The sequence below is a fragment of the Rhinoderma darwinii genome, chromosome 1 (genome assembly GCF_050947455.1).
Source record: "Rhinoderma darwinii isolate aRhiDar2 chromosome 1, aRhiDar2.hap1, whole genome shotgun sequence".
Classification (NCBI taxonomy): Eukaryota; Metazoa; Chordata; class Amphibia; order Anura; family Rhinodermatidae; genus Rhinoderma; species Rhinoderma darwinii.
The window spans coordinates 667950801-667977915 of record NC_134687.1 but is presented as its reverse complement, the minus strand read 5'-3'; the positions used below and the strand labels follow the sequence as shown (position 1 = coordinate 667977915).

General features: G+C 42.3%; 2 protein-coding genes across 12 annotated transcripts in view; one reads left to right on the top strand and one right to left on the bottom strand.

The window, feature by feature from the left end:
• TPM2 (tropomyosin 2) overlaps positions 1 to 2377 on the top strand; it is a 103212-nt gene extending 100835 nt beyond the window's left edge. For 7 of the 11 annotated variants that reach the window (XM_075844309.1, XM_075844326.1, XM_075844302.1 and 4 more), the window contains one exon: positions 1944 to 2377. In XM_075844309.1, the coding sequence (XP_075700424.1) occupies positions 1944 to 2026 (83 nt within the window). In that variant the 3' untranslated portion in view covers positions 2027 to 2377. Of the gene's footprint in view, positions 1 to 10; positions 565 to 1943 lie in introns of those variants that run through there. The other 4 variants (XM_075844335.1, XM_075844318.1, XM_075844370.1 and 1 more) reach the window with 1 other exon arrangement.
• A 1823-nt stretch (positions 2378 to 4200) lies between these two features.
• Positions 4201 to 27115, bottom strand: part of CA9 (carbonic anhydrase 9) — a 152723-nt gene continuing 129808 nt past the window's right edge. Inside the window, exons 8-12 of the mRNA XM_075844288.1 lie at positions 15956 to 16097; positions 11192 to 11254; positions 6588 to 6623; positions 6420 to 6513; positions 4201 to 5917 (exon numbers count right to left, since the gene is read on the bottom strand). Of these exons, the coding sequence (XP_075700403.1) occupies positions 5854 to 5917; positions 6420 to 6513; positions 6588 to 6623; positions 11192 to 11254; positions 15956 to 16097 (399 nt within the window). The 3' untranslated portion in view covers positions 4201 to 5853. The remainder of the gene's footprint in view (positions 5918 to 6419; positions 6514 to 6587; positions 6624 to 11191; positions 11255 to 15955; positions 16098 to 27115) is intronic.

Sequence of the window (27115 nt, the reverse complement as noted above, 5' to 3'; positions counted from 1 at the left end):
TGCTCTATAGATGAGGTCTATGCCCAGAAGATGAAGTATAAGGCCATCAGTGAGGAACTGGATAATGCCCTTAATGACATTACCTCCCTCTGAGCCCTGACTTCTACCGCCTGCTCATCTGTCCATCGGCCGGTCATCTCACTCCTCTCCTGCCGCCTGTCTCTGTTGCGCGCCTCAGCACCTCTCATCTCCAGAGCTTCCACCAGGCTGGTCCTCTACCCACCGGTTGCACATGGTCCTGTCTGGATGACTCTCCACGCTTTGCCTGTTCATCCTCTCTTGTAACTATTGTTATCTCTCAGCTGCATGCCCTATGATCTGAGGTCACTGATCTGAATGTCAGACGTGGCGGTTTTGTCCTCCACCGCTTCTTCTGTCTTGTACATAAATCTATAGATGGATCTTCTGCTTTCTTTTATTCACTTTCCTGATGTTCTCATTGTGTTTAATGTGATTACATGTGAATGGGAGCAGGAGAGACTAGTGGCGGATACCTGGACATTGGTTCCTATTTCACTGTGGGGGTCACGTCATTGCTTAATAAAGTTCTTCTTCTCTACTTTCCATCATTCTGGTTCTTTCATGGTCTCCATGTTTCTCTCGCACTCATTTCTTCCAGGATTCCCAGAGATCACAGCCCTAGATGCAGAATTGTTATTGATGATCATGACGGGGTTATTTAGAATTTTAGAATAACACAGTGAATACATAATGTAATACATAGAGTATTGTGAGAACCGCCAGTAACACGGAGGCGTAGGAGACAGGGAGGAAAGTAGCTTGAGATGATGAAATGTCAGGATTTGTAGAAACCGGGGTATCAAGCTCTACGAGCACGGTAATGGTGGCCATTAGAGGTAGTCACCCAGTAGAGTGAGATCAGTCCTGACAGATAGTAGAACACATGGGGCGCGTCAGAGCTGTGAAGAAACCCATGGGGCGCCTCAGAGCTGTGAAGAAACCCGAACACTTCCAGGGGGAGGACAGTTTCCCACATGGAGAGCCGCAGAGGATTCACGTTTTTCTTCTTTGGTTGGGTTGTATTTTTTTCAGCCACAGAAAGATACAAAAATACAATAAAACTGGTTGGACTAAATCTGTGAAGAACCCTTCATCACAATGCATGGTCCAGCAGTGCAGTCCCACCGGGGCAGGTCCCACACAATGACATACTGTAGTTTGCATGGAACATAGATGATGAGAGTAAAGGTTGATGGGATGAGGTAGACGCAGACAACAGAAATTGGGCCCTTTGTTCTCCAGCAGGTCATTTGAATAGCATCACCCCTATGTCGGCTCGGCAGAACCATCACTGGCGGCCTATTTCTCTTATGTGTCTAGAGGTTTGGGGTGATAGACATAGATGCTTAATTCAGAACCTGGGTCCACACTAGGATTTTCTAGAAAGCATGTTTAGCATAAATGGGACCTTGAGGTTACACATGTGGTATCTACACTCCTGGGTTCACTTGTCCTCAGATCATAGAGATAAATCTTATTCCAAGGGCCAGTATCAGTTGGGTATATATACTCCTTCCATGTCCCAGTCAGTGGTCAACACTGTCTTCCAGTCACCTGTTGGGTCTTCTTCTGTCCTCCTGAAGCTCCAGACACCATCTTTTCTCTCTATGTTTGATCCTGTCCTTTTCTTCTGGGAGCTCTTCATTTACCCAATTCTGAAATCCAAGACCCACGGATGCCCCTCAGGAACATGCTGCTGGCATGTCCAGGTCCAAGGCGTAAGTTTGATGTATGAATATATAGGTGCGGATATTCGGTATCTGTGTATAAAAATGGGTGATGGTTCATGTGACCGCGTGGAGTGATGTTCGAAAGATGGGTTTGTAGGCTTCGTAAGATGAATGCGAGTGGCAGCTCATTGAGTGTCGTGTGAACTCTATGGATGGCAGCTTTGGTCATTGTTGTCTTGTTTGTACCTCCAGAAACCTTGACGACAGCTAAGGAAGAAAAGCTCAGTATTCAGCAGACACTGGACCAGACATTGGTGGAGTTGAACAACATGTAACCCTCACCGCTGGCCAGGTCTAGCTGTCACACTCTCAGTCTCTATTCATTTGCCACTTGCACAGTTGTTCCCAGTGGAAATCATTTGTTTCACGCTGTCACCCTCCCTGCTGCCATAAACCCTCAAGATTCCCCAGAGAAGCCCAGACATGAAGTGGTGACTTGAAGGCTTCACTCCACGAAGTTCATCTACTGCTCTTTCTAGATGCGTAAGAAGAAGAAGTTCTCTTGGAAGCCTTTCATTGTTATTTAATCACAATGACTTAATTTGACTAGCACATTATAATTGTGACCTGATCGTATAATGTTTGTATGATCTGTGTACCAAATAAAACCTGGATGCATGAACTCATCACATGTTCCCAGAATTCACACATGGAGCTGGTCCTCTGACTCTTCAGTTGCTCTCCACCCTACCAGGTGTTAGTCTGCAGGTCTCCCTGACTTCTTCAGCAGGGTCATATACCTAGGGTAGAGGGGCACATGTATCTTCAACCTTCACTGGAAGGAGATATGTGGCAGATTCTCCTGTACATTGCTTGGTGGGAGTGTGTATGTACATTCATACCACCAATAGGCACATCATTCCTTCTTCATGAGCCCAATAGCGGCTGCTTAGTGTCCCTACCTCTCTCAAGGTGTGTCCAAGGTCACACGTCCTCTATCTTGAGGACATCATTAGGCCAACTCAACCCGAGTTGCAAGAGAACCTTTACATGTAAACCTTTTGCCTGGAGCATTGTAAAATTTGGCACCAAAGTCAACTCCAACTTCAACTTCCGCTGCTTCGTAACTAACTGCCCTGAGGCCATTGTCTACAATGTTTTATGAACAAACTACAGCAGTCGTAACGTACAGATGTTATGACTCTTCCCTTATATCATCCTTCACCTACACCCAAGATTTCCTCATAACTGTACCAGCCGTTCTTCTCACCAAGGAGGCTGTAAGACAACTCCAGGAATTTTACGCTGCCACAGAAATGAGATTCGTTGGATCCTGCAGATTTTTCTGGTGACCGGTAGACTCTGCCTGATGTATGAGTCCTCACCACAGAAATAACATGGCTGTTGGGCCAAACTGAGCGGGCACGTTAGTGAGCCTCATGTCTATGGCCATCTGTAGATATGACCAACCATTAGCAGAGTGGATCTAGAATGTGAATATTCTGCTGAGGACACTGGGAAGTTCCCGTACCCCGGAGTCATGATATGGAGGTGTCAAACCTGTGTTGATGTCAGTGACAACATCTGAGCGCGTCCTATCTGACGAGGACATCACACAATCACGAAACGTATCAATTCACGTTCATGTTACTTGGAAATGGAGATTACTATATATGTATATATATATATATATATATATATATATATATATATATAAAATTATACTAGACCGTGTATATGACCTTATTAGTATTCTTTGACTTCCTGACTCCTTTCCCCATTATCTAGGCAGGAAGTTCAGCTCTGCGCAGAGGTCATATACCAGGGTTAGGGTTACACAAGGTGTCGCCACATCTGCACCCCCTCTGGTTACACCACCATTTGGGTAATCCGCTTGCCCCTAGGACAGGACCATATTGCCCTGTCACTGACCAGTGGAGTTGTACTGTGGAGAAGGCTATAATGTCACATCCAGGACAGTCACCATGTTATAAGACTTGTAAGAAGTTGTGGGGGGGGGGGGTGTAGTTAACCCTCCAGCTGCTGGAGCACAGCTGTTTCCTCTCTCACACTGGGTTTGAATATTGAGTCATCATTGCTTGCTCCCTCAGCCATGTGTGGAATCCTATAGCTGGGGGAAGGAGCCCAAATTCCTGAGTTCTCTCTCCATTTATGGCCTCCGCTCCCAGGACTCCCAGCTCCAGACTGGGAAGAAATGTTTAATAAGTCTATATATGGTGATCCTCCCCGGGGAAGAACACAGACAAATGATGGCTCCAAGCCCAGAATTGGGGGAGGGGTTCATTCTATATGTGAATAATTCTGTCCCGGCTTGTTGTAAATTGTATATAAAACATCCCCCTCCCCTGCCAGGGTTTAATATGATGAATAGAGAAAAGTTTTGCAGCGTGGAGAATCTGTAAAGACTGGTTTCTCTCAGCTCATATCCATCATGTGGTGTAATAAGAGGAGCCGCAGACGATGAGAACATTCACAGGACGTCATCTCCTAGGGTTTAGTAGAAATACATTTATTTATTGGTGCGTCACATGTATGCTTCTATATAGACTATATACACTTAGATGTTACCCAGCCCCCATGCTCCAGGTGAGATAATCTGGTCACATTCCCCCTCTACCATCTACACCCGGGATGAGCTCTACTGGTGACATTCCCCTTCTACCATCTACACTCGGGATGAGCTCTACTGGTGACATTCCCCCCCCCCTCTACAATCTACACCCGGGATGAGCTCTACTGGTGACATCCCCCCCCCTACCATCTACACCCGGGGTGAGCTCTACTGGTGACATTCCCCCTCTACCATCTACACCCGGGATGAGCTCTACTGGTGACATTCCCCCTCTACCATCTACACTTGGGATGATCTCTACTGGTGACATTCCCCCCCCTCTACCATCTACACTCGGGATGAGCTCTACTGGTGACATTCCCCCCCCCCTCTACCATCTACACTCGGGATGAGCTCTACTGGTGACATTCCCCCTCTACCATCTACACCCGGGATGAGCTCTACTGGTGATATTCCCCCCCTACCATCTACACCCGGGATGAGCTCTACTGGTGACATTCCTCCTCTACCATCTACACCCGGGATGAGCTCTACTGGTAACATTCCCCATTTACCATCTACACTCGGGATGAGCTCTACTGGTGACATTCCTCCTCTACCATCTACACCCGGGGTGAGCTCTACTGGTGACATTCCCCCCCCCCTCTACCATCTACACCCGGGATGAGCTCTACTGGTGACATTCCCCCTCTACCATCTACACCCGGGATGAGCTCTACTGGCGACATCCCCCCCCTACCATCTACACTCGGGATGAGCTCTACTGGTGACATTCCCCCTCTACCATCTACACCCGGGATGAGCTCTACTGGTGATATTCCCCCTCTACCATCTACACCCGGGATGAGCTCTACTGGTGACATCCCCCTCTACCATCTACACCCGGGATGAGCTCTACTGGTGACATTCCCCCTCTACCATCTACACTCGGGATGAGCTCTACTGGTGACATTCCTCCTCTACCATCTACACCGGGGATGAGCTCTACTGGTGACATCCCCCCCCCTACCATCTACACCCGGCATGAGCTCTACTGGAGACATTCCCCCCCTAACATCTGCACCCAGAATGAGCACTACTGGTGACATTACCCCTCTACCATCTACACCCGGGATGAGCTCTACTGGTGACATTCCAACTCTACCATCTACACCCGGGATAAGCTCTACTGGTGACATTCCCACTCTACCATCTACACCCGGGATGAGCTCTACTGGTGACATTCCCCCTCTACCATCTACACCCGGGATGAGCTCTACTGGTGACGTTCCCCTTCTACCATCTACACCCGGGATAAGCTCTACTGGTGACATTCCCCCTCCACCATCTACACCCGGGATGAGCTCTACTGGTAACATTCCCCATGTACAATTTATACTTGGGATGAGCTCTACTGGTAACATTCCCCATGTACAATTTATACTTGGGATGAGCTCTACTGGTCACATTCCTCCCTCTAACATCCATAACTGCGATAATAATTCCCCACATTGGGGCGCACTCTACGTTACTACTATACAGACAATTTACACTCACAGTCCCCCCTATCCCCCAGACGAGCTCGGCTGGTCACACCATGTTCTCTTCGGTGGTTGCTGCTTTATAGATAACATTTGATTTTGAATCCGACGCCCTAAAATAAATGATATACAATGTAATTAATAAACATCAGACAGATCCTGTACAACATGTGCTGGAATATACCAGAATCCTACTACCAATTTCACCAGGGTAATAGACTGTGGAGTGACTGCTGATCTCCAGTGCGTACGTACCATAAAGGAAGACCCTCTGACATCTGGAGGTGGGCTAGTAGGACAGCCCTATATGCCTTTACCATCATTGGTACTCTACCCCATAGAAAGGACCCGAGCTGGGTCAAGATTGATGACGGCCCCAGGCAAAAGATTTGGTGTGTGTGCCCCCTCCCCAGTAACATTCTCATGTAATTCCCGTATAATTTACGCTGTGACTGCGTTAGCCAATTATTATCTGATCTAAGGACAATCTAAAGTGTATGAGGGCAGCCGCGTTATCCCCCAACGTCTTTTGTCCTGTCTAGTAGATCTGAAGCAGCTTGTATCAGATGTACAGATGTCATTACAAGGTGGTCCGGCTTGTTCCTGTGATCTTACCTGTTGTTCCCCTTGCGAGTCTTTCTCGCATATACATAGAACATCACAGCTGTCACAGAAAAGAGGATGCCGAATATTATGGCCAGCATGTCACCTGTGGGTGAGACGTGAGGCATTAACACCATTAATAAATAATTTCTGACAAATTAAATGTCATCTTAATGTTACCTGTTCCCAGAGAAGGTTCATCCTGGCCGGGCGAACCTGGACAGAAGACAAACACAAAGTCATGGGGGTACACAGAGTTAAATAAAAGGGCATATGCTGAAAATAGGTGTACTAGGCTGGTTACACAGGGTACACACTGGATATAGGTCACTGGAGGGTTCACACGGGGTACACACTGGATAAAGGGCACTGGACTATTCACATGGGGTACACACTGGATATAGGTCACTGGAGGGTTCACACGGGGTACACACTGGATATAGGTCACTGGAGGGTTCACACGGGGTACACACTGGATAAAGGTCACTGGGCTATTCACATGGGGTACACACTGGATAAAGGTCACTGGACTATTCACACGGGGAACACACTGGATAAAGGTCACTGGACAATTCACACGGGGTACACACTGGATAAAGGTCACTGGATTATTCACACGGGGTACACACTGGATATAGGTCACTGGAGGGATCACACGGGCTACACACTGGATAAAGGTCACTGGACAATTCACACGGGGTACACACTGGATAAAGGTCACTGGATTATTCACACGGGGTACACACTGGATATAGGTCACTGGAGGGTTCACACGGGGTACACACTGGATAAAGGTCACTGGGCTATTCACACGGGGTACACACTGGATACAGGTCACTGCACTATTCACACGGGGTACACACTGGATAAAGGTCACTGGACTGTTCACACGGGGTACACACTGGATAAAGGTCACTGGGCTATTCACATGGGGTACACACTGGATAAAGGTCACTGGAGGGTTCACATGGGGTACACACTGGATAAAGGTCACTGGACTATTCACACGGGGTACACACTGGATAAAGGTCACTGGACTATTCACACGGGGTACACACTGGATAAAGGTCACTGGACTATTCACACGGGGTACACACTGGATAAAGGTCACTGGACTATTCACACGGGGTACACACTGGATATAGGTCACTGGAGGGTTCACACGGGGTACACACTGGATATAGGTCACTGGAGGGTTCACACGGGGTACACACTGGATAAAGGTCACTGGGCTATTCACATGGGGTACACACTGGATAAAGGTCACTGGATTATTCACACGGGGTACACACTGGATATAGGTCACTGGAGGGTTCACACGGGGTACACACTGGATAAAGGTCACTGGGCTATTCACACGGGGTACACACTGGATAAAGGTCATTGGACTATTCACACGGGGTACACACTGGATACAGGTCACTGGACTATTCACACGGGGAACACACTGGATAAAGGTCACTGGAGGGTTCACACGGGGTACACACTGGATAAAGGTCACTGGACTATTCACACGGGGTACACACTGGATAAAGGTCATTGGACTATTCACACGGGGTACACACTGGATACAGGTCACTGGACTATTCACACGGGGAACACACTGGATAAAGGTCACTGGAGGGTTCACACGGGGTACACACTGGATAAAGGTCACTGGACTATTCACACGGGGAACACACTGGATAAAGGTCACTGGACTATTCACACGGGGTACACACTGGATAAAGGTCACTGGACTGTTCACACGGGGTACACACTGGATAAAGGTCACTGGGCTATTCACATGGGGTACACACTGGATAAAGGTCACTGGAGGGTTCACATGGGGTACACACTGGATAAAGGTCACTGGACTATTCACACGGGGTACACACTGGATAAAGGTCACTGGACTATTCACACGGGGTACACACTGGATATAGGTCACTGGAGGGTTCACACGGGGTACACACTGGATAAAGGTCACTGGATTATTCACACGGGGTACACACTGGATATAGGTCATTGGAGGGTTCACACGGGGTACACACTGGATAAAGGTCACTGGGCTATTCACATGGGGTACACACTGGATAAAGGTCACTGGAGGGTTCACACGGGGTACACACTTGATATAGGTCACTGGACTATTCACACAGGGTACACACTGGATACAGGTCACTGCACTATTCACACGGGGTACACACTGGATAAAGGTCACTGGACTATTCACACAGGGTACACACTGGATACAGGTCACTGCACTATTCACACGGGGTACACACTGGATAAAGGTCACTGGGCTATTCACACGGGGAACACACTGGATAAAGGTCACTGGACTATTCACACGGGGTACACACTGGATATAGGTCACTGGACTATTCACACGGGGTACACACTGGATATAGGTCACTGGAGGGTTCACATGGGGTACACACTGGATAAAGGTCACTGGACTATTCACATGGGGTACACACTGGATAAAGGTCACTGGACTATTCACACGGGGTACACACTGGATAAAGGTCACTGGACTATTCACATGGGGTACACACTGGATAAAGGTCACTGGACTATTCACACGGGGTACACACTGGATAAAGGTCACTGGACTATTCACAAGGGGTACACACTGGATAAAGGGCACTGTACTATTCACACGGGATACACACTGTATATAGGTCACTGGACTATTCACACGAGGTACACACTGTATATAGGTCACTGGATTATTCACACGGGGTACACACTGGATAAAGGTCACTGGACTGTTCACACGGGGTAAACACTGTATAAAGGTCACTGGACTATTCACACGGAGTACACACTGGATAAAGGTCACTGGACTATTCACACAGGGTACACACTGGATAAAGGTCACTGGACTATTCACATGGGGTACACAATAGATAAAGGTCACTGGACTATTCACACGGGGTACACACTTGATAAAGGTCACTGGACTATTCACACGGGGTACACACTGGATAAAGGTCACTGGACTATTCACAAGGGGTACACACTGGATAAAGGTCACTGGACTGTTCACACGGGGTACACACTGTATAAAGGTCACTGGACTATTCACACGGGGTACACACTGGATAAAGGTCACTAGACTATTCACACGGGGTACACACTGGATAAAGGTCACTGGACTATTCACATGAGGGATAAAGGTCACTGGACTATTCATGCAGGGTACACACTGTATAAGGGTCACTGGACTATTCACACGGGGTACACACTGGATAAAGGTCATTGGACTATTCACACGGGGTACACACTGGATAAAGGTCACTGGACTATTCACAGGGGGTACACACTGGATATAGGTCACTGGAGGGTTCACACGGGGGTACACACTGGATAAAGGTCACTGGATTATTCACACGGGGTACACACTGGATATAGGTCATTGGAGGGTTCACACGGGGTACACACTGGATAAAGGTCACTGGATTATTCACACGGGGTACACACTGGATAAAGGTCATTGGACTATTCACATGGGGTACACACTGTATAAAGATCACTGGACTATTCACACGGGGTACACACTGGATAAAGGTAACTGGACTATTCACACGGGGTACACACTGGATAAAGGTCACTGGACTATTCACACGGGGTACACACTGGATAAAGGGCACTGGACTATTCACACGGGGTACACACTGGATATAGGTCACTGGAGGGTTCACACGGGGTACACACTGGATATAGGTCACTGGAGGGTTCACACGGGGTACACACTGGATAAAGGTCACTGGATTATTCACACGGGGTACACACTGGATAAAGGGCATTGGACTATTCACACGGGGTACACACTGTATAAAGGTCACTGGACTATTCACACGGGGTACACACTGTATAAAGGTCACTGGACTATTCACACGGGGTACACATTGGATAAAGGTAACTGGACTATTCACACGGGGTACACACTGGATAAAGGTCACTGGACTATTCACATGGGGTACACAATGGATAAAGGTCACTTGACTATTCAAATGGGGTACACACTGTATAAAGGTGACTGGACTATTCACACGGGGTACACACTGGATAAAGGTCACTGGACTATTCACATGGGGTACACACTGGATATAGGTTACTGGACTATTCACATGGGGTACACACTGGATAAAGGTCACAGGACTATTCACACGGGGTACACACTGGATACAGGTCACTTGACTATTTATCCATTGTGTACCCCGTGTGAATAGTCCAGTGACCTTTATCCAGTGTGTTCCCCGTGTGAATAGTCCAGTGACCTTTTTCCAGTGTGTTCCCTCATGTGAATAGTCCAGTGACCTTTATCCAGTGTGTACCCCATGTGAATAGTCCAGTGACCTTTATCCAGTGTGTACCCCGTGTGAATAGTCCAGTGACCTTTATCCAGTGTGTACCCTTTGTGAAGGTCACTGGACTATTCACACGGGGTACACACTGGATAAAGGTCACTGGACTATTCACACGGGGTACACACTGGATAAAGGTCACTGGACTATTCACACGAGGGAACACACTTGATAAAGGTCACTGGACTATTCACACGGGGTACACACTGGATAAAGGTCACTGGATTATTCACACGGGGTACACACTGGATAAAGGTCACTGGACTATTCACATGGGGTACACACTGGATAAAGGTCACTGGACTATTCACATGGGGTACACACTGGATATAGGTCACTGGACTGGGGAGAAGAGGTGTAATGAGGTATATATTGCTTGTGTGGGAGGAGGGGCATGTCATTTTGGTACCGATACAGCAGATATTATACCTGGCCCCGAGCCGTGTGAGGAATGATCATCGGATTCAGAAGTGGAAACTGAAGGTTGAGGAGCTGTTAAGAAAATATGAAAAAAGGATGATTATTATTATTATTATTATTATTATTATTATTATGTTATTATTATTAATATTATTATGGTTATTATTGTTATTATTATTGTTATTATTATTATTATATTATTACTATTACTAATATTATCATCATTATTATTATTATTATTTATCATTATTATTATTATTATTATTATCATCATTATTATTATTATTATTTATCATTATTATTATATTATTACGACTATTATGTTATTATTATTATTTGTATTAGTATTATCATTTGTAAAGGGTCTGCCAGACACAGCTTCTGTGTCGACGCCCGTGGTTAGTCAGTCTGCACCTGCTCCTAAGTCTGATAGAGTGACTCCTTCTTCTACCACTCAAGCTGGGAGGCTGAGGAGTGGGAGAGCCTATCACAGCCTGGCCAGACGGTTCTAGCTCCCGCCCTCTATCTATTTATACCTTCATTTCCTGCTTCTCCTTTGCCTGTGATTCTGCTTGTTTCCTGGCTCTGCTGCTGCTTGTACTATTTGTCCTCTGCTTCATATTGACCCTGGCTTTACTGACTACTCTCTTGCTCTGCGTTTGGTACCTCGTACACTCCTGGTTTGACTCGGCTCGTTCACTACTCTTGTGGCTCACGGTTTTGCCGTGGGCATTTGCCCCTTTTCCCTTAGCTTCTTGGTACCCTTGTCTGTCTGTCGTGCACATAGTGAGAGTAGGGACCGTCGCCCAGTTGTACGCCGTCGCCTAGGACAGGCCGTTGCAAGTAGGCAGGGACTGAGTGACCGGTAGATTAGGGCTCACCTGTCTGTCTCCATGCCCCGTCATTACATAGAAATTTGTGCTAGGTCCAAGACTCCCAGGTCCCGACCAGCGGGCTTACTACGTTCTTTGCCCATTCCCCAGAGACCTTGGACCCATATCTCCATGGATTTTATCACCGATTTGCCTCCATCTCAAGGCAAGTCGGTGGTGTGGGTTGTAGTAGACCGCTTCAGTAAAATGTGCCACTTTGTGCCCCTCAAGAAACTACCCAATGCTAAGACATTAGCTACCTTGTTTGTCAAACATATCCTGCGTCTCCATGGGGTTCCTGTCAATATTGTTTCTGACAGAGGGGTACAATTTGTTTCATTGTTTTGGAGAGCCTTCTGTAAGAAGTTGGAGATTGATCTGTCCTTCTCCTCGGCCTTCCATCCTGAAACTAATGGCCAAACCGAGAGGACTAATCAGTCTCTAGAACAATATTTAAGGTGTTTTATCTCTGACTGTCAATATGATTGGGTCTCCTTCATTTCCCTCGCTGAATTTTCCCTTAATAACGGGTCAGTAACTCGTCAGGGGTCTCCCCCTTTTTCTGGGTTTAATCCACGGTTCTCTTCCGTTTCACCTGGTGGTTCCAACAATCCCGAGGTAGAGGTCGTTCATCGGGAACTGTGCACAGTCTGGGCCCAGGTTCAGAAGAACCTAGAGGCATCCCAGAGCATACAAAAGACTCAGGCAGATAGAAGACGTTCTGCTAACCCCTTGTTTGTGGTCGGGGATCTGGTGTGGCTGTCTTCTAAAAATTTGCGCCTTAAAGTCCCGTCCAAAAAATTTTCTCCCCGGTTTATAGGGCCGTACAAGGTCATTGAAGTCCTTAACCCTGTTGCCTTCTGACTGGAGTTACCCCCGTCTTTTCGAATACACAACGTGTTTCATGCCTCCCTCCTGAAACGCTGCTCCCTGTCCTTGGCTCCCTCGAGGAAACCTCCTGGCCCTGTTCTCACCCCTGAAGGGGTAGAATTCGAGGTGGCCAAGATTGTGGACAGCAGGATGGTCCAAGGCTCCCTCCAGTACCTGGTCCATTGGAGAGGAAACGGGCCTGAGGAGAGGACTTGGGTACCCGCCCGGGATGTTCACGCTGGGGTATTGCTCAGGAGGTTCCATCTTCGGTACCCCAATAAGCCAGGTCCACCTAGAAAGGGTCCAGTGGCCCCTCATAAAAGGGGGGTACTGTAAAGAATCTGCCAGACACAGCTTCTGTGTCGACACCCGTGGTTACTCAGTCTGCACCTGCTCCTAAGTCTGATAGAGTGACTCCTTCTTCTACCAGTCAGGCTGGGAGGCTGAGGAGTGGGAGAGCCTATAACAGCCTGGCCAGACGGAGCTAGCTCCCACCCTCTGTCTATTTATACCTTCATTTCCTGCTCCTCCTTTGCCTGTGATTCTTTCTTGTTTCCTGGCTCTGCTGCTGCTGCTTGTACTATTTGTCCTCTGCTTCATATTGACCCTGGCTTTACTGACTACTCTCTTGCTCTGCGTTTGGTACCTCGTACACTCCTGGTTTGACTCGGCTCGTTCACTACTCTTGTGGCTCACGGTGTTGCCGTGGGCATCTGCCCATTTTCCCTTAGCTTCTTGGTACCCTTGTCTGTCTGTCTGTCATGCACATAGTGAGAGTAGGGACCGTCGCCCAGTTGTACGCCGTCGCCTAGGATGGGCCGTTGCAAGTAGGCAGGGACTGAGTGGCGGGTAGATTAGGGCTCACCTGTCTGTTTCCCTACCCCGTCATTACATCATTATTATTATTATCATTATTATTTTTATATTATTATTATTGTTGCTATTAGTATAACTATTATTATTATTTTTAGATTATTATTATTGTTATTATTAGTATTATTATTATTATTTTTTATTATTATTATTGTTATTATTAGTATAACTATTATTATTATATTATTATTATTTTTATATTATTATCATTATTATTATTATTATAGATAGAGTGCTAGACAACAGAGGAGAGCAGTTCTAGAAAATAGAAAGAGAGAGTGCTCAACAGCAGAGGAGTGCAGTGCTAGACAAGAGAGGGATAGAGTGCTCGACAACAGAGGAGTCCATTGCTCGAAAATAGAGAGATAGGGCGCTCGACAACAGAGGAGTACAGAGCTAGAAATAGAGGGATAGAGTGCTCGACAACAGAAAAATGCAGAGCTAGAAAATAGAGGGATAGATTGCTCGACAACAGAAGAGTGCAGTGCTAGACAATAGAGGGATAGATTGCTCGACAACAGAAGAGTGCAGTGCTAGACAATAGAGGGATAGAGTGCTCGACAACAGACAAGTGCAGTGCTAGAAAATAGAGAGATAGAGCGCTCGACAAAAGAGGAGTGCAGTGCTAGAAAATAGTGGGATAGAGTGCTCGACAACAGAGGAGTGCAGAGCTAGAAAATAGAGTGATAGAGTGCTCGACAACAGAGGAGTGCAGTGCTAGAAAATAGAGGGATAGATTGCTCGACAACAGAGTCCAGAGCTAGAAAATAGAGGGATAGAGTGCTCGACAACAGAAGAGTGCAGTGCTAGAAAATAGAAGGGTAAAGTGCTCGACAACAGAAGAGTGCAGAGCTAGACAATAGAGGAGTGCAGTGCTAGACAATAGAGAGAGAGAGAGAGTGCTCGACAACAGAGGAGTGCAGTGCTAGACAATAGAGGGATAGATTGCTCGACAACAGAGTCCAGAGCTAGAAAATAGAGGAATAGAGTGCTCAACAACAGAGTACTGCAGTGCTAGACAATATAGGGATTGAGTTCTCGGCAACAGAGGAGTGCAGTGCTAAAAAATAGAGGGATAAAGTGCTCGACAACAGAAGAGTGCAGAGCTAGACAATAGAGGAGTGCAGTGCTAGAAAATAGAGAGAGAGAGTGCTCGACAACAGAGGAGTGCAGAGCTAGACAATAGAGGGATAGAGTGCTCGACAACAGAGGAGTGCAGTGCTAGAAAATAGAGAGAGAGAGTGCTCGACAACAGAGGAGTACAGTGCTAGACAATAGAGGGATAGAGTGCTCGACAACAGAGGAGTGCAGTGCTAGAAAAAAGAGGGATAGAGTGCTCAACAAAAGAGGAGTGGAGAGCTAGAAAATAGGGGGATAGAGTGCTCAACAACAGAGGAGTACAGTGCTAGACAATAGAGGGATAGAGTGCTCGACAACAGAGTCCAGAGATAGAAAATAGAGGGATAGAGTGCTCGACAACAGAAGAGTCCATAGCTAGAAAATAGAGAGATAGAGTGCTAGACAACAGAGGAGTGCAGTGCTAGAAAAAAGAGGGATAGAGTGCTAGACAACAGAGGAGTGCAGTTCTAGAAAATAAAGAGATAGAGTGCTCGACAACAGAGGAGTCCATAGCTAGAAAATAGAGAGATAGAGCGCTTGACAATAGAGGAGTGCAGTGCTAGATAATAGAGGGATCGAGTGCTCGACAACAGAGGAGTGCAGAGCTAGAAAATAGAGTGATAGAGTGCTTGACAATAGAAGAGTGCAGTGCTAGACAATAGAGGAGTGTAGTGCTAGAAAATAGAGAGAGAGTGCTCGACAACAGAGGAGTGCAGTGCTAGACAATAGAGGGATAGATTGCTCGACAACAGAGTCCAGAGCTAGAAAATAGAGGAATAGAGTGCTCAACAATAGAGTAGTGCAGTGCTAGACAATATAGGGATTGAGTGCTCGGCAACAGAGGAGTGCAGTGCTAGAAAATAGAGGGATAGAGTGCTCGACAACAGAGGAGTGCAGAGCTAGAAAATAGAGGGATAGAGTGCTCGACAACAGAGGCGTGCAGAGCTAGAAAATAGAGGGATAGAGTGCTCGACAACAGAGGAGTGCAGTGCAGTGCTGAGGAATCACACTGATTATAGATATGATGAGTTCACATCACCTGCTCCAGCAGCCTTCCTTCCTCCCACTGGGGCCCTGAAGCTGGACAACACCACACGTCCGTTTAGAGCCTGCGGTTCTCTGAAGTTCATCTGCAGGATGTGGTCATGGTCATGGTGGATGGTGTCCTCCAGTTTGGCCAGCTACAAGAGACCAGCGGTAAGTCAGTGTGGAGTAGACACTAAAATGTCTCTTCAATTGACCCACCTGAATTATTGGGGTGAAAGTTTTGTCCAATGAGTTCTCTGGCCTGCGGGATTGGAGAAATTGGGGGAATAATTCTTCCATCTCTACAGATAAATGGTCATGAAGCTCAGGATATGGAAGCCTGGAGCAAGAATCAGTATCAACTTTACAGCTCTCTCAACCCTCCCTCAATGTCACATGAAAGCCAACAAAGTCTCCAACTTCGACAAACTCTTGTCCCCGTGGAATTGTCCCTGAGCCTCGAATCCCACCAGTATCTTCTGGACAATGGGCAGCACACATTACGTGGCGTCACTCAGTAGAGGCCGTTCTTCAGGGAGGAATGTCTGGTCAGAACGATGAGTAAGATGGAGGTCAATGTCACCCATTACTTTTTGGTGGAGCATATAAATTCAATGACCACTCCCGCTCTGGTTGATCGGTCACGTCTATGGCCGCTTAGTGTGAGGCTGAACTTTATAAGTTTATAATAAAATACTTTATTTAATAGTTTTGTTTTTGTTTTTTTTTACTTTTTATGAGTCCCCTTAGTGGATTTGATCCAGTAATTGTTGGATCGCTTGCACAATAAACTGCAATACTAATCTACAGCAGCTCCTATTGAGGAGTAGGATGGCAGACCTGTGGTCTTCATTAGGCTCCCAGACGGCCATGACCGTCGGCCACCCACAAACATGTCACGGGTGGACCGACGGGCTGTCGGAGGGAGGGTATGACGTAACCCTATGTCAAATGTCGGCAAGGGGTTAAAATAAAGTTGGCCATACACATAAGATTAAGAGGTGTCTGGCTGTGTCTGATTTCTGGCCCCTCGGCCCAGTGTGCATGTTTATGGTGGAGACGGGACGATCAGCTGTTATGTGCCGACAGCTATCTTATGTGCATGACCTTGTAAAGACCCAAACATAGACATTTCCAGTCGGAGAAGAAAGGAGAATGAGGCCCAGCAGGAAATTAGATCCTGTGGTTGAGTTAAATGTTAGTGAGTCACAAGGAGATCAGCGATGAGTTCATCCATGCACCCATTTCCATAGCATGAAATGTAAAGGGCGACTTGTGGGACGTTATCTGATTGTCCACTCTGGTTTCCCAAAACTGAATAGAAATAAAACAAATCTCAATTCACAAGACGTATCGAAACCAGAGACATCAATTTTCTGATCCCTGACCCCTAAATCAGTGGAGGAATTGCATGGGGTCTGCGCTATATGGTACATTTTAGGCAGTGTGCGGCATGTTGGGGGACACTGTATGGAATATTTATCTGGGCGCTGTATGGAATGTTTATGTGGACACTGTATAGAATGCTTATGTGGGCACTGTATGGAATGTTTATGTGGGAACTGTATGGAACGTTTATCTAGGCACTGTATGGACTTTTTATCTGAGCACTGTATGGAGTGTTTATGTGGGCACTGTATGGAATGTTTATCTGAGCACTGTATGGAGTGTTTATCTGGGCACTGTATGGAATGTTTATCTGGACACTGTGTGGAATGTTTATCTGGGCACTGTATGAAATGTTTATCTGGACACTGTATGGAATGCTTATGTGGGCACTGTATGGAATGTTTATCTGGGCACTGTATGAACTGTTTATCTGGGCACTGTATGAACTGTTTATCTGGACACTGTATGGACTGCTTGTCTGGGCACTGTATGGAATGTTGATGTGGGCACTATATGGAAAGTTTATCTGGGCACTGTATGGAATGCTTATGCAGGTACTGTATGGAATGTTTATGTGGGCACTGTATGGAATGTTTATGTGGGCACTGTATGGAATGTTTATCTGGACACTGTATGGAATGTTTATCTGGACACTGTGTGGAATTTTTATCTGGGCACTGTATGGAATGATTATGTGGGCACTGCATGGCGGTTTTATCAGTGCACTATATGGAAAGTTTATCTGGGCACTGTATGGAATGTTGATGCGGGCACTGTATGGAATGTTTATCTGGACACTGTATGGATTGTTTATCTGGGCACTGTATGGAATGTTTATGTGGACACTGTATGGAATGTTTATCTAGGCACTGTATGGATTGTTTATCTGGGCACTGCATGGAACATTTATCTGGGCACTGTATGGAGTATTTATCTCGGCACTGTATGAAATGTTTATCTGGGCACTGTATGGAGTGTTTATCTGGGCACTGCATGGAGTGTTTATCTGGGCACTGTATGGAGTGTTTATCTCAGCACTGTATGGAATGTTTATGTGGACACTGTATGGAATGTTTATGTGGGAACTGTATGGAGTGTTTATGTGAGCACTGTATGGAATGTTTATCTGAGCACTGTATGGAGTGTTTATCTGGGCAATCTATGGAGTGTTTATCTCAGCACTGTATGGAGTGTTTATCTCAGCACTTTATGGAATGTTTATGTGGACACTGTATGGGATGTTTATGTGGGCACTGTATGGAGTGTTTATGTGGGCACTGTATGGAATGTTTATCTGAGCACTGTATGGAGTGTTTATCTGGGCAATCTATGGAGTGCTTATCTCAGCACTGTATGGAATATTTGTGTGGGCACTGTATGGAGTGTTTATCTGGGCACTGTATGGAATGTTTATCTGAGCACTGTATGGAGTGTTTATCTGGGCAATCTATGGAGTGTTTATCTCAGCACTGTATGGAGTGTTTATCTCAGCACTGTATGGAATGTTTATGTGGACACTGTATGGAATGTTTATGTGGACACTGTGTGGAGTGTTTATGTGGGCACTGTATGGAATGTTTATCTGAGCACTGTATGGAGTGTTTATCTGGGCAATCTATGGAGTGCTTATCTCAGCGCTGTATGGAATATTTGTGTGGGCACTGTATGGAGTGTTTATCTGGGCACTGTATGGAATGTTTATCTGAGCACTGTATGGAGTGTTTATCTGGGCAATCTATGGAGTGTTTATCTCAGCACTGTATGGAGTGTTTATCTCAGCACTGTATGGAATGTTTATGTGGACACTGTATGGAGTGTTTATGTGGGCACTGTATGGAATGTTTATCTGAGCACTGTATGGAGTGTTTATCTGGGCAATCTATGGAGTGCTTATCTCAGCACTGTATGGAATATTTGTGTGGGCACTGTATGGAGTGTTTATCTGGGCATTGTATGGAATGTTTATCTTGGCACTGTATGAAGTGTTTATTTGGGCAGTGTATGGAGTATTTATCTGGACACTGTATGGAATGTTTATCTGGGTACTGTATATAGTTTTTATGTGGGCACTGTATGGAATGTTTATGTGGGCACAGCATGGAGTGTTTATCTAGGCACTGTATGGAGTGTTTATGTGGGCACCATATGGAATGTTTATCTCAGCACTGTATGGAATATTTATGTGGGCACTGTATGGAGTGTTTATCTGGGCACTGTATGCAGTGTTTATCTGGGCACTGTATGGAATGTTTATCTGGGCACTGTATGAAGTGTTTATCTGGGCAGTGTATGGAGTATTTATCTGGACACTATATGGAATGTGTATGTGTGCACTATATGGAATGTTTATGTAAGCACTGTATAGATTGTTTATCTGGGCACTGTATAGAATGTTTAGTGGGACACTATATGGAATGTGTATGTGGGCACTGTATGGAACGTTTATATAAGCACTGTATAGATTGTTTATCTGGGCACTGTATACATTGTTTATCTGGGCACTGTATAGAGTGTTTAGCTGGACACTATATGGAATGTGTATGTGGGCACTGTATGGAACGTTTATATAAGCACTGTATAGATTGTTTATCTGGGCACTGTATACATTGTTTATCTGGGCACTGTATAGAGTGTTTAGCTGGACACTATATGGAATGTGTATGTGGGCACTGTATGGAACGTTTATGTAAGCACTGTATAGATTGTTTATCTGGGCACTGTATACATTGTTTATCTGGGCACTGTATAGAGTGTTTAGCTGGACACTATATGGAATGTGTATGTGGGCACTGTATGGAACGTTTCTGTAAGCACTGTATAGATTGTTTATCTGGGCACTGTATAGATTGTTTATCTGGGCACTGTTTGGCACTATGTAAGCGATTTACACTGAATTCTAGGTATAGAGTGTTTAGCTGGACACTATATGGAATGTGTATGTGGGCACTGTATGGAACGTTTATGTAAGCACTGTATAGATTGTTTATCTGGGCACTGTATACATTGTTTATCTGGGCACTGTATAGAGTGTTTAGCTGGACACTATATGGAATGTGTATGTGGGCACTGTATGGAACGTTTCTGTAAGCACTGTATAGATTGTTTATCTGGGCACTGTATAGATTGTTTATCTGGGCACTGTTTGGCACTATGTAAGCGATTTACACTGAATTCTAGGTATGTTATAGGTGCTGTATCTGGACTTTAGTCTACAGCTATGAGGGGTGAGGGACATTGTAAGTTTTACTATAGTGTCTGAATCTCCAGGTTACTTATAATGCTGGATTCACACGTAGTTCACATATTGCGCAGACCTCCATACATCATCACTTGTCACACACAATGACTTTATACCCAGTGCATGTAGCTTCCACCCCAGGAGATTTCCTTATAAAGTCTTAGTTCCAAGGTTCGGATAGCCCAACCCGATCCAGTAGAGAAAAGAAGTACTATGCACACCGATATGGAATTATTTATCCAAGCAACTAATTTATTTATTTGTAGCCGGTGACAGTGCAACGTTTCGGTCAAAACCTTGACCTTCCTCAGGCACTTTAGTCAATGCTGGTCCTGCGTGGCTGGCGCTGTAAGATTGGCGCCTCACACAGCGGTTACCCACCAATCTTACAGCGCCAGCCACGCAGGACCAGCATTGACTAAAGTGCCTGAGGAAGGTCAAGGTTTTAACCGAAACGTCGCTCTGTCACTGGCTACAAATAAATAAATTAGTTGCTTGGATAAATAATTCCATATCGGTGTGCATAGTACTTCTTTTCTCCTTATAAAGTCTGGAGACTCCTTCAGTCTGTACTCAACATTCACCATAACCTTGTAGGGAGAATACAAAAATCTGAAGAACTGGAGCTGTAACCAGGTGCCTGAATCATTCACAGGTCCCTATGAGGGCACAATGACGATGGCACAAAGTCAGTCCATTAGGTCACATATTGGCACCATTACGGGGTCACGTCAATGCACAGGCAGATGCCACAATGATATTTACAGCAATTTCCTATAATTCTGCCACCCCCTCCCCGTTACTGGTAGCTCAGCATGAATAACGTTGACTTTTTCCTTTAACAAAGATAGAAGTAGTAAGTGAATGTTATTGGGACAGGTCCAGTAGGTTTTGTTGTAACATGGGCTGTGTAACTTCTTTTTGACACATATCAGGAAACATTTTACAGAAATATTATCACGGAATATTTTCATGGGTTGGGGATGGGAATATTACACAGCTCCTGGTCTGTACAGTATTACTGTGACATTACACACACACTCAGGGATGAATAGATGAGTCTTTCCCTTTTAAGGCGCATTCAGTGCTGAGCTCACAATTGCGGATTTTGTGTGTGTACACAGCGCCATCTACTGGCAGAGCCTTAAGTTACTTGCAGGACATTGCACAGGAGGTTGTGCCCAGAGTTACTATAGGCTTTAGCAATTCAATTACATATATTAGCTGTTAACGTGCAAAAAAGTCTAATACACTTTATACCCATCATACAATATATCTCATATCCATCGTACAATATATCTCATATCCATGATACAATATATCTCATATCCATCATACAATATATCTCATATCCATCATACAACATATCTCATATCCATCATACAATATATCTCATATCCATGATACAATATATCTCATATCCATCATACAATATATCTCATATCCATGATACAACATATCTCACATCCATCATACAATATATCTCATATCCATGATACAATATATCTCATATCCATCATACAATATATCTCATATCCATGATACAATATATCTCATATCCATGATACAATATATCTCATATCCATCATACAATATATCTCATATCCATGATACAATATATCTCATATCCATGATACAATATATCTCATATCCATGATACAATATATCTCATATCCATGATACAATATATCTCATATCCATGATACAATATATCTCATATCCATCATACAATATATCTCATATCCATGATACAATATATCTCATATCCATGATACAATATATCTCATATCCATCATACAATATATCTCATATCCATGATACAATATATCTCATATCCATGATACAATATATCTCATATCCATCATACAATATATCTCATATCCATGATACAATATATCTCATATCCATGATACAATATATCTCATATCCATTGTACAATATATCTCATATCCATCATACAACATATCTCATATCCATCATACAATATATCTCATATCCATCATACAATATATCTCATAGCCATCATACAACATATCTCATACCCATCATACAATATATCTCATAGCCATCATACAACATATCTCATACCCATCATACAATATATCTCATATCCATCATACAATATATCTCATAGCCATCATACAACATATCTCATACCCATCATACAATATATCTCATAGCCATCATACAACATATCTCATACCCATCATACAATATATCTCATATCCATCATACAATATATCTCATATCCATGATACAATATATCTCATATTCATGATACAATATATCTCATATCCATTGTACAATATATCTCATATCCATCATACAACATATCTCATATCCATCATACAATATATCTCATATCCATCATACAATATATCTCATATCCATCATACAATATATCTCATACCCATCATACAATATATCTCATAGCCATCATACAACATATCTCATACACATCATACAATATATCTCATAGCCATCATAAAATATATCTCATAGCCATCATAAAATATATCTCATAGTCATCATACAATATATCTCATTGCCATCGAGCAATACATAGCATACCATCATACAATATATCCAATACACATCTTACAAGACATCTCATATCCATCATACAATATATAATATTCATCATACCATATATCTCATATCCATCATACAATATATCTCATAGCATCATACAATATATCTCATATCCATCATACAATATATCTCATAGCCATCATACAACATATCTCATACCCATCATACAATATATCTCATAGCCATCATACAACATATCTCATACCCATCATACAATATATCTCATATTCATGATACAATATATCTCATATCCATTGTACAATATATCTCATATCCATCATACAACATATCTCATATCCATCATACAATATATCTCATATCCATCATACAATATATATCATACCCATCATACAATATATCTCATAGCCATCATACAACATATCTCATACCCATCATACAATATATCTCATAGCCATCATAAAATATATCTCATAGCCATCATAAAATATATCTCATAGTCATCATACAATATATCTCATTGCCATCGAGCAATACATAGCATACCATCATACAATATATCCAATACACATCTTACAAGACATCTCATATCCATCATACAATATATAATATTCATCATACCATATATCTCATATCCATCATACAATATATCTCATAGCATCATACAATATATCTCATATCCATCATACAATATATCTCATACCCATCATACAATATATCTCATATCCATCATACAATATATCTCATATCCATCATACAATATATCTCACATCCATCATACAATAAATATCATACCATCATACAATATATAATATTCATCATACCATATATCTCATATCCATCATACCATATATCTCATATCCATCATACAATATATCTCATATCCATCATACAATATATATCATATCCATCATACAATAAATATCATACCCATCATACAATAAATATCATACCCATCATACAATATATATAATACCCCTCATACAATATATCACATATTCATCATACAATATATCTCATACCATCATACAATATATATCATACCCATCATACAATATCTCACATCCATCATACAATATATCTCATATCCATCATACCATATATCTCATATCCATCATACAATATATCTCATAGCCATCATACAATAAATATCATACCCATCATACAATATATCTCATAGCCATAATACAATATATCTCATATCCATCATACAAAATATATCATACCCATCAAACAATAAATATCATACCCATCATACAATAAATATCATACCCATCATATAATAAATATCATACCCATCATACAATATATATCATACCCATCATACAATAAATCTCATACCCATCATACAATATATCTCACATCCATCATACAATATATATCATACCCATCATACAATATATCTCACATCCATCATACAATATATATCATACCCATCATACAATATATCTCTTATGCATGATACAATATATCTCATATCCATCATACCATATATCTCATATCCATCATACAATATATCTCATACCCATCATACAATATATCTCATATCCATAATACAAAATATATCATACCCATCATACAATAAATATCATACCCATCATATAATAAATATCATACCCATCATACAATATATATCATACCCATCATACAATAAATCTCATACCCATCATAAAATACATCTCATATCCATCATACAATATATCACATATTCATCATACAATATATCTCATACCCATCATAATATGCACATCCCACTCATCATATAATACAGCTACCCATCATACAATATATCTCACATCCATCATACAATAAATATCATAACCATCATACAATAAATATCATACCCATCATACAATAAATATCATACCCATCATACAATATATATAATACCCCTCATACAATATATCACATATTCATCATACAATATATATCATATACATCATAATATGCACATCCCACTCATCATATAATACAGCTACCCATCATACAATATATCTCACATCCATCATACACTATATATCATACCCATCATACAATATATCTCATATTCATCATACAATATATCTCATACCCATCATAATATGCACATCCCACTCATCATATAATACAGCTACCCATCATACAATATATCTCATATCCATCATACAATAAATATCATACCCATCATACAATATATATAATACCCCTCATACAATATATCACATATTCATCATACAATATATATCATATACATCATAATATGCACATCCCACTCATCATATAATACAGCTACCCATCATACAATATATCTCACATCCATCATACACTATATATCATACCCATCATACAATATATCTCATATTCATCATACAATATATCTCATACCCATCATAATATGCACATCCCACTCATCATATAATACAGCTACCCATCATACAATATATCTCATATCCATCATACAATAAATATCATACCCATCATACAATATATATAATACCCCTCATACAATATATCACATATTCATCATACAATATATATCATATACATCATAATATGCACATCCCACTCATCATATAATACAGCTACCCATCATACAATATATCTCACATCCATCATACACTATATATCATACCCATCATACAATATATCTCATATTCATCATACAATATATCTCATACCCATCATAATATGCACATCCCACTCATCATATAATACAGCTACCCATCATACAATATATCTCATATCCATCATACAATAAATATCATACCCATCATACAATATATATAATACCCCTCATACAATATATCACATATTCATCATACAATATATATCATATACATCATAATATGCACATCCCACTCATCATATAATACAGCTACCCATCATACAATATATCTCACATCCATCATACACTATATATCATACCCATCATACAATATATCTCATATTCCTCATACAATATATCTCATACCCATCATAATATGCACATCCCACTCATCATATAATACAGCTACCCATCATACAATATATCTCACATCCATCATACAATACATCTCATACCCATCATACAATATATCTCATATCCATGATACAATATATCTCATACCCATCATACAATATATCTCATAGCTATCATACAATAAATATCATACTCATCATACAATAAATATCATACCCATCATACAATAAATATCATACCCATCATACAATATATCTCTTATCCATCATACAATATATCTCATATTCATCATACAATATATCTCATACCCATCATAATATGCACATCCCACTCATCATATAATACAGCTACCCATCATACAATATATCTCATATCCATCATACAATATAACTCATATCCATCATACAATACATCTCATACGCATCATACAATATATCTCATATCCATCATACAAAATATATCATACCCATCATACAATAAATATCATACCCATCATACAATAAATATCATACCCATCGTAAAATATATATCATACCCATCATACGATATATATCATACCCATCATACAATATATCTCATATCATCATACAATATATATCATACCCATCATACAATATATCTCATATCCATCATACAATAAATATCATACCCATCATACAATAAATATCATACCCATCATACAATATATATCATACCCATCATACAATAAATCTCATACCCATCATACAATATATCTCATACCCATCATAGTATGCATATCCCACTCATCATATAATACAGCTACACATCACACAATATATCTCACATCCATCATACAATAAATATCATAACCATCATACAATACATATAATACCCCTCATACAATATATATCATACCCATCATACAATATATCACATATTCATCATACAATATATCTCATACCCATCATACAATATATCTCACATCCATCATACAATAAATATCATACCCATCATACAATACATATAATACCCCTCATACAATATATATCATACCCATCATACAATATATCACATATTCATCATACAATATATCTCAT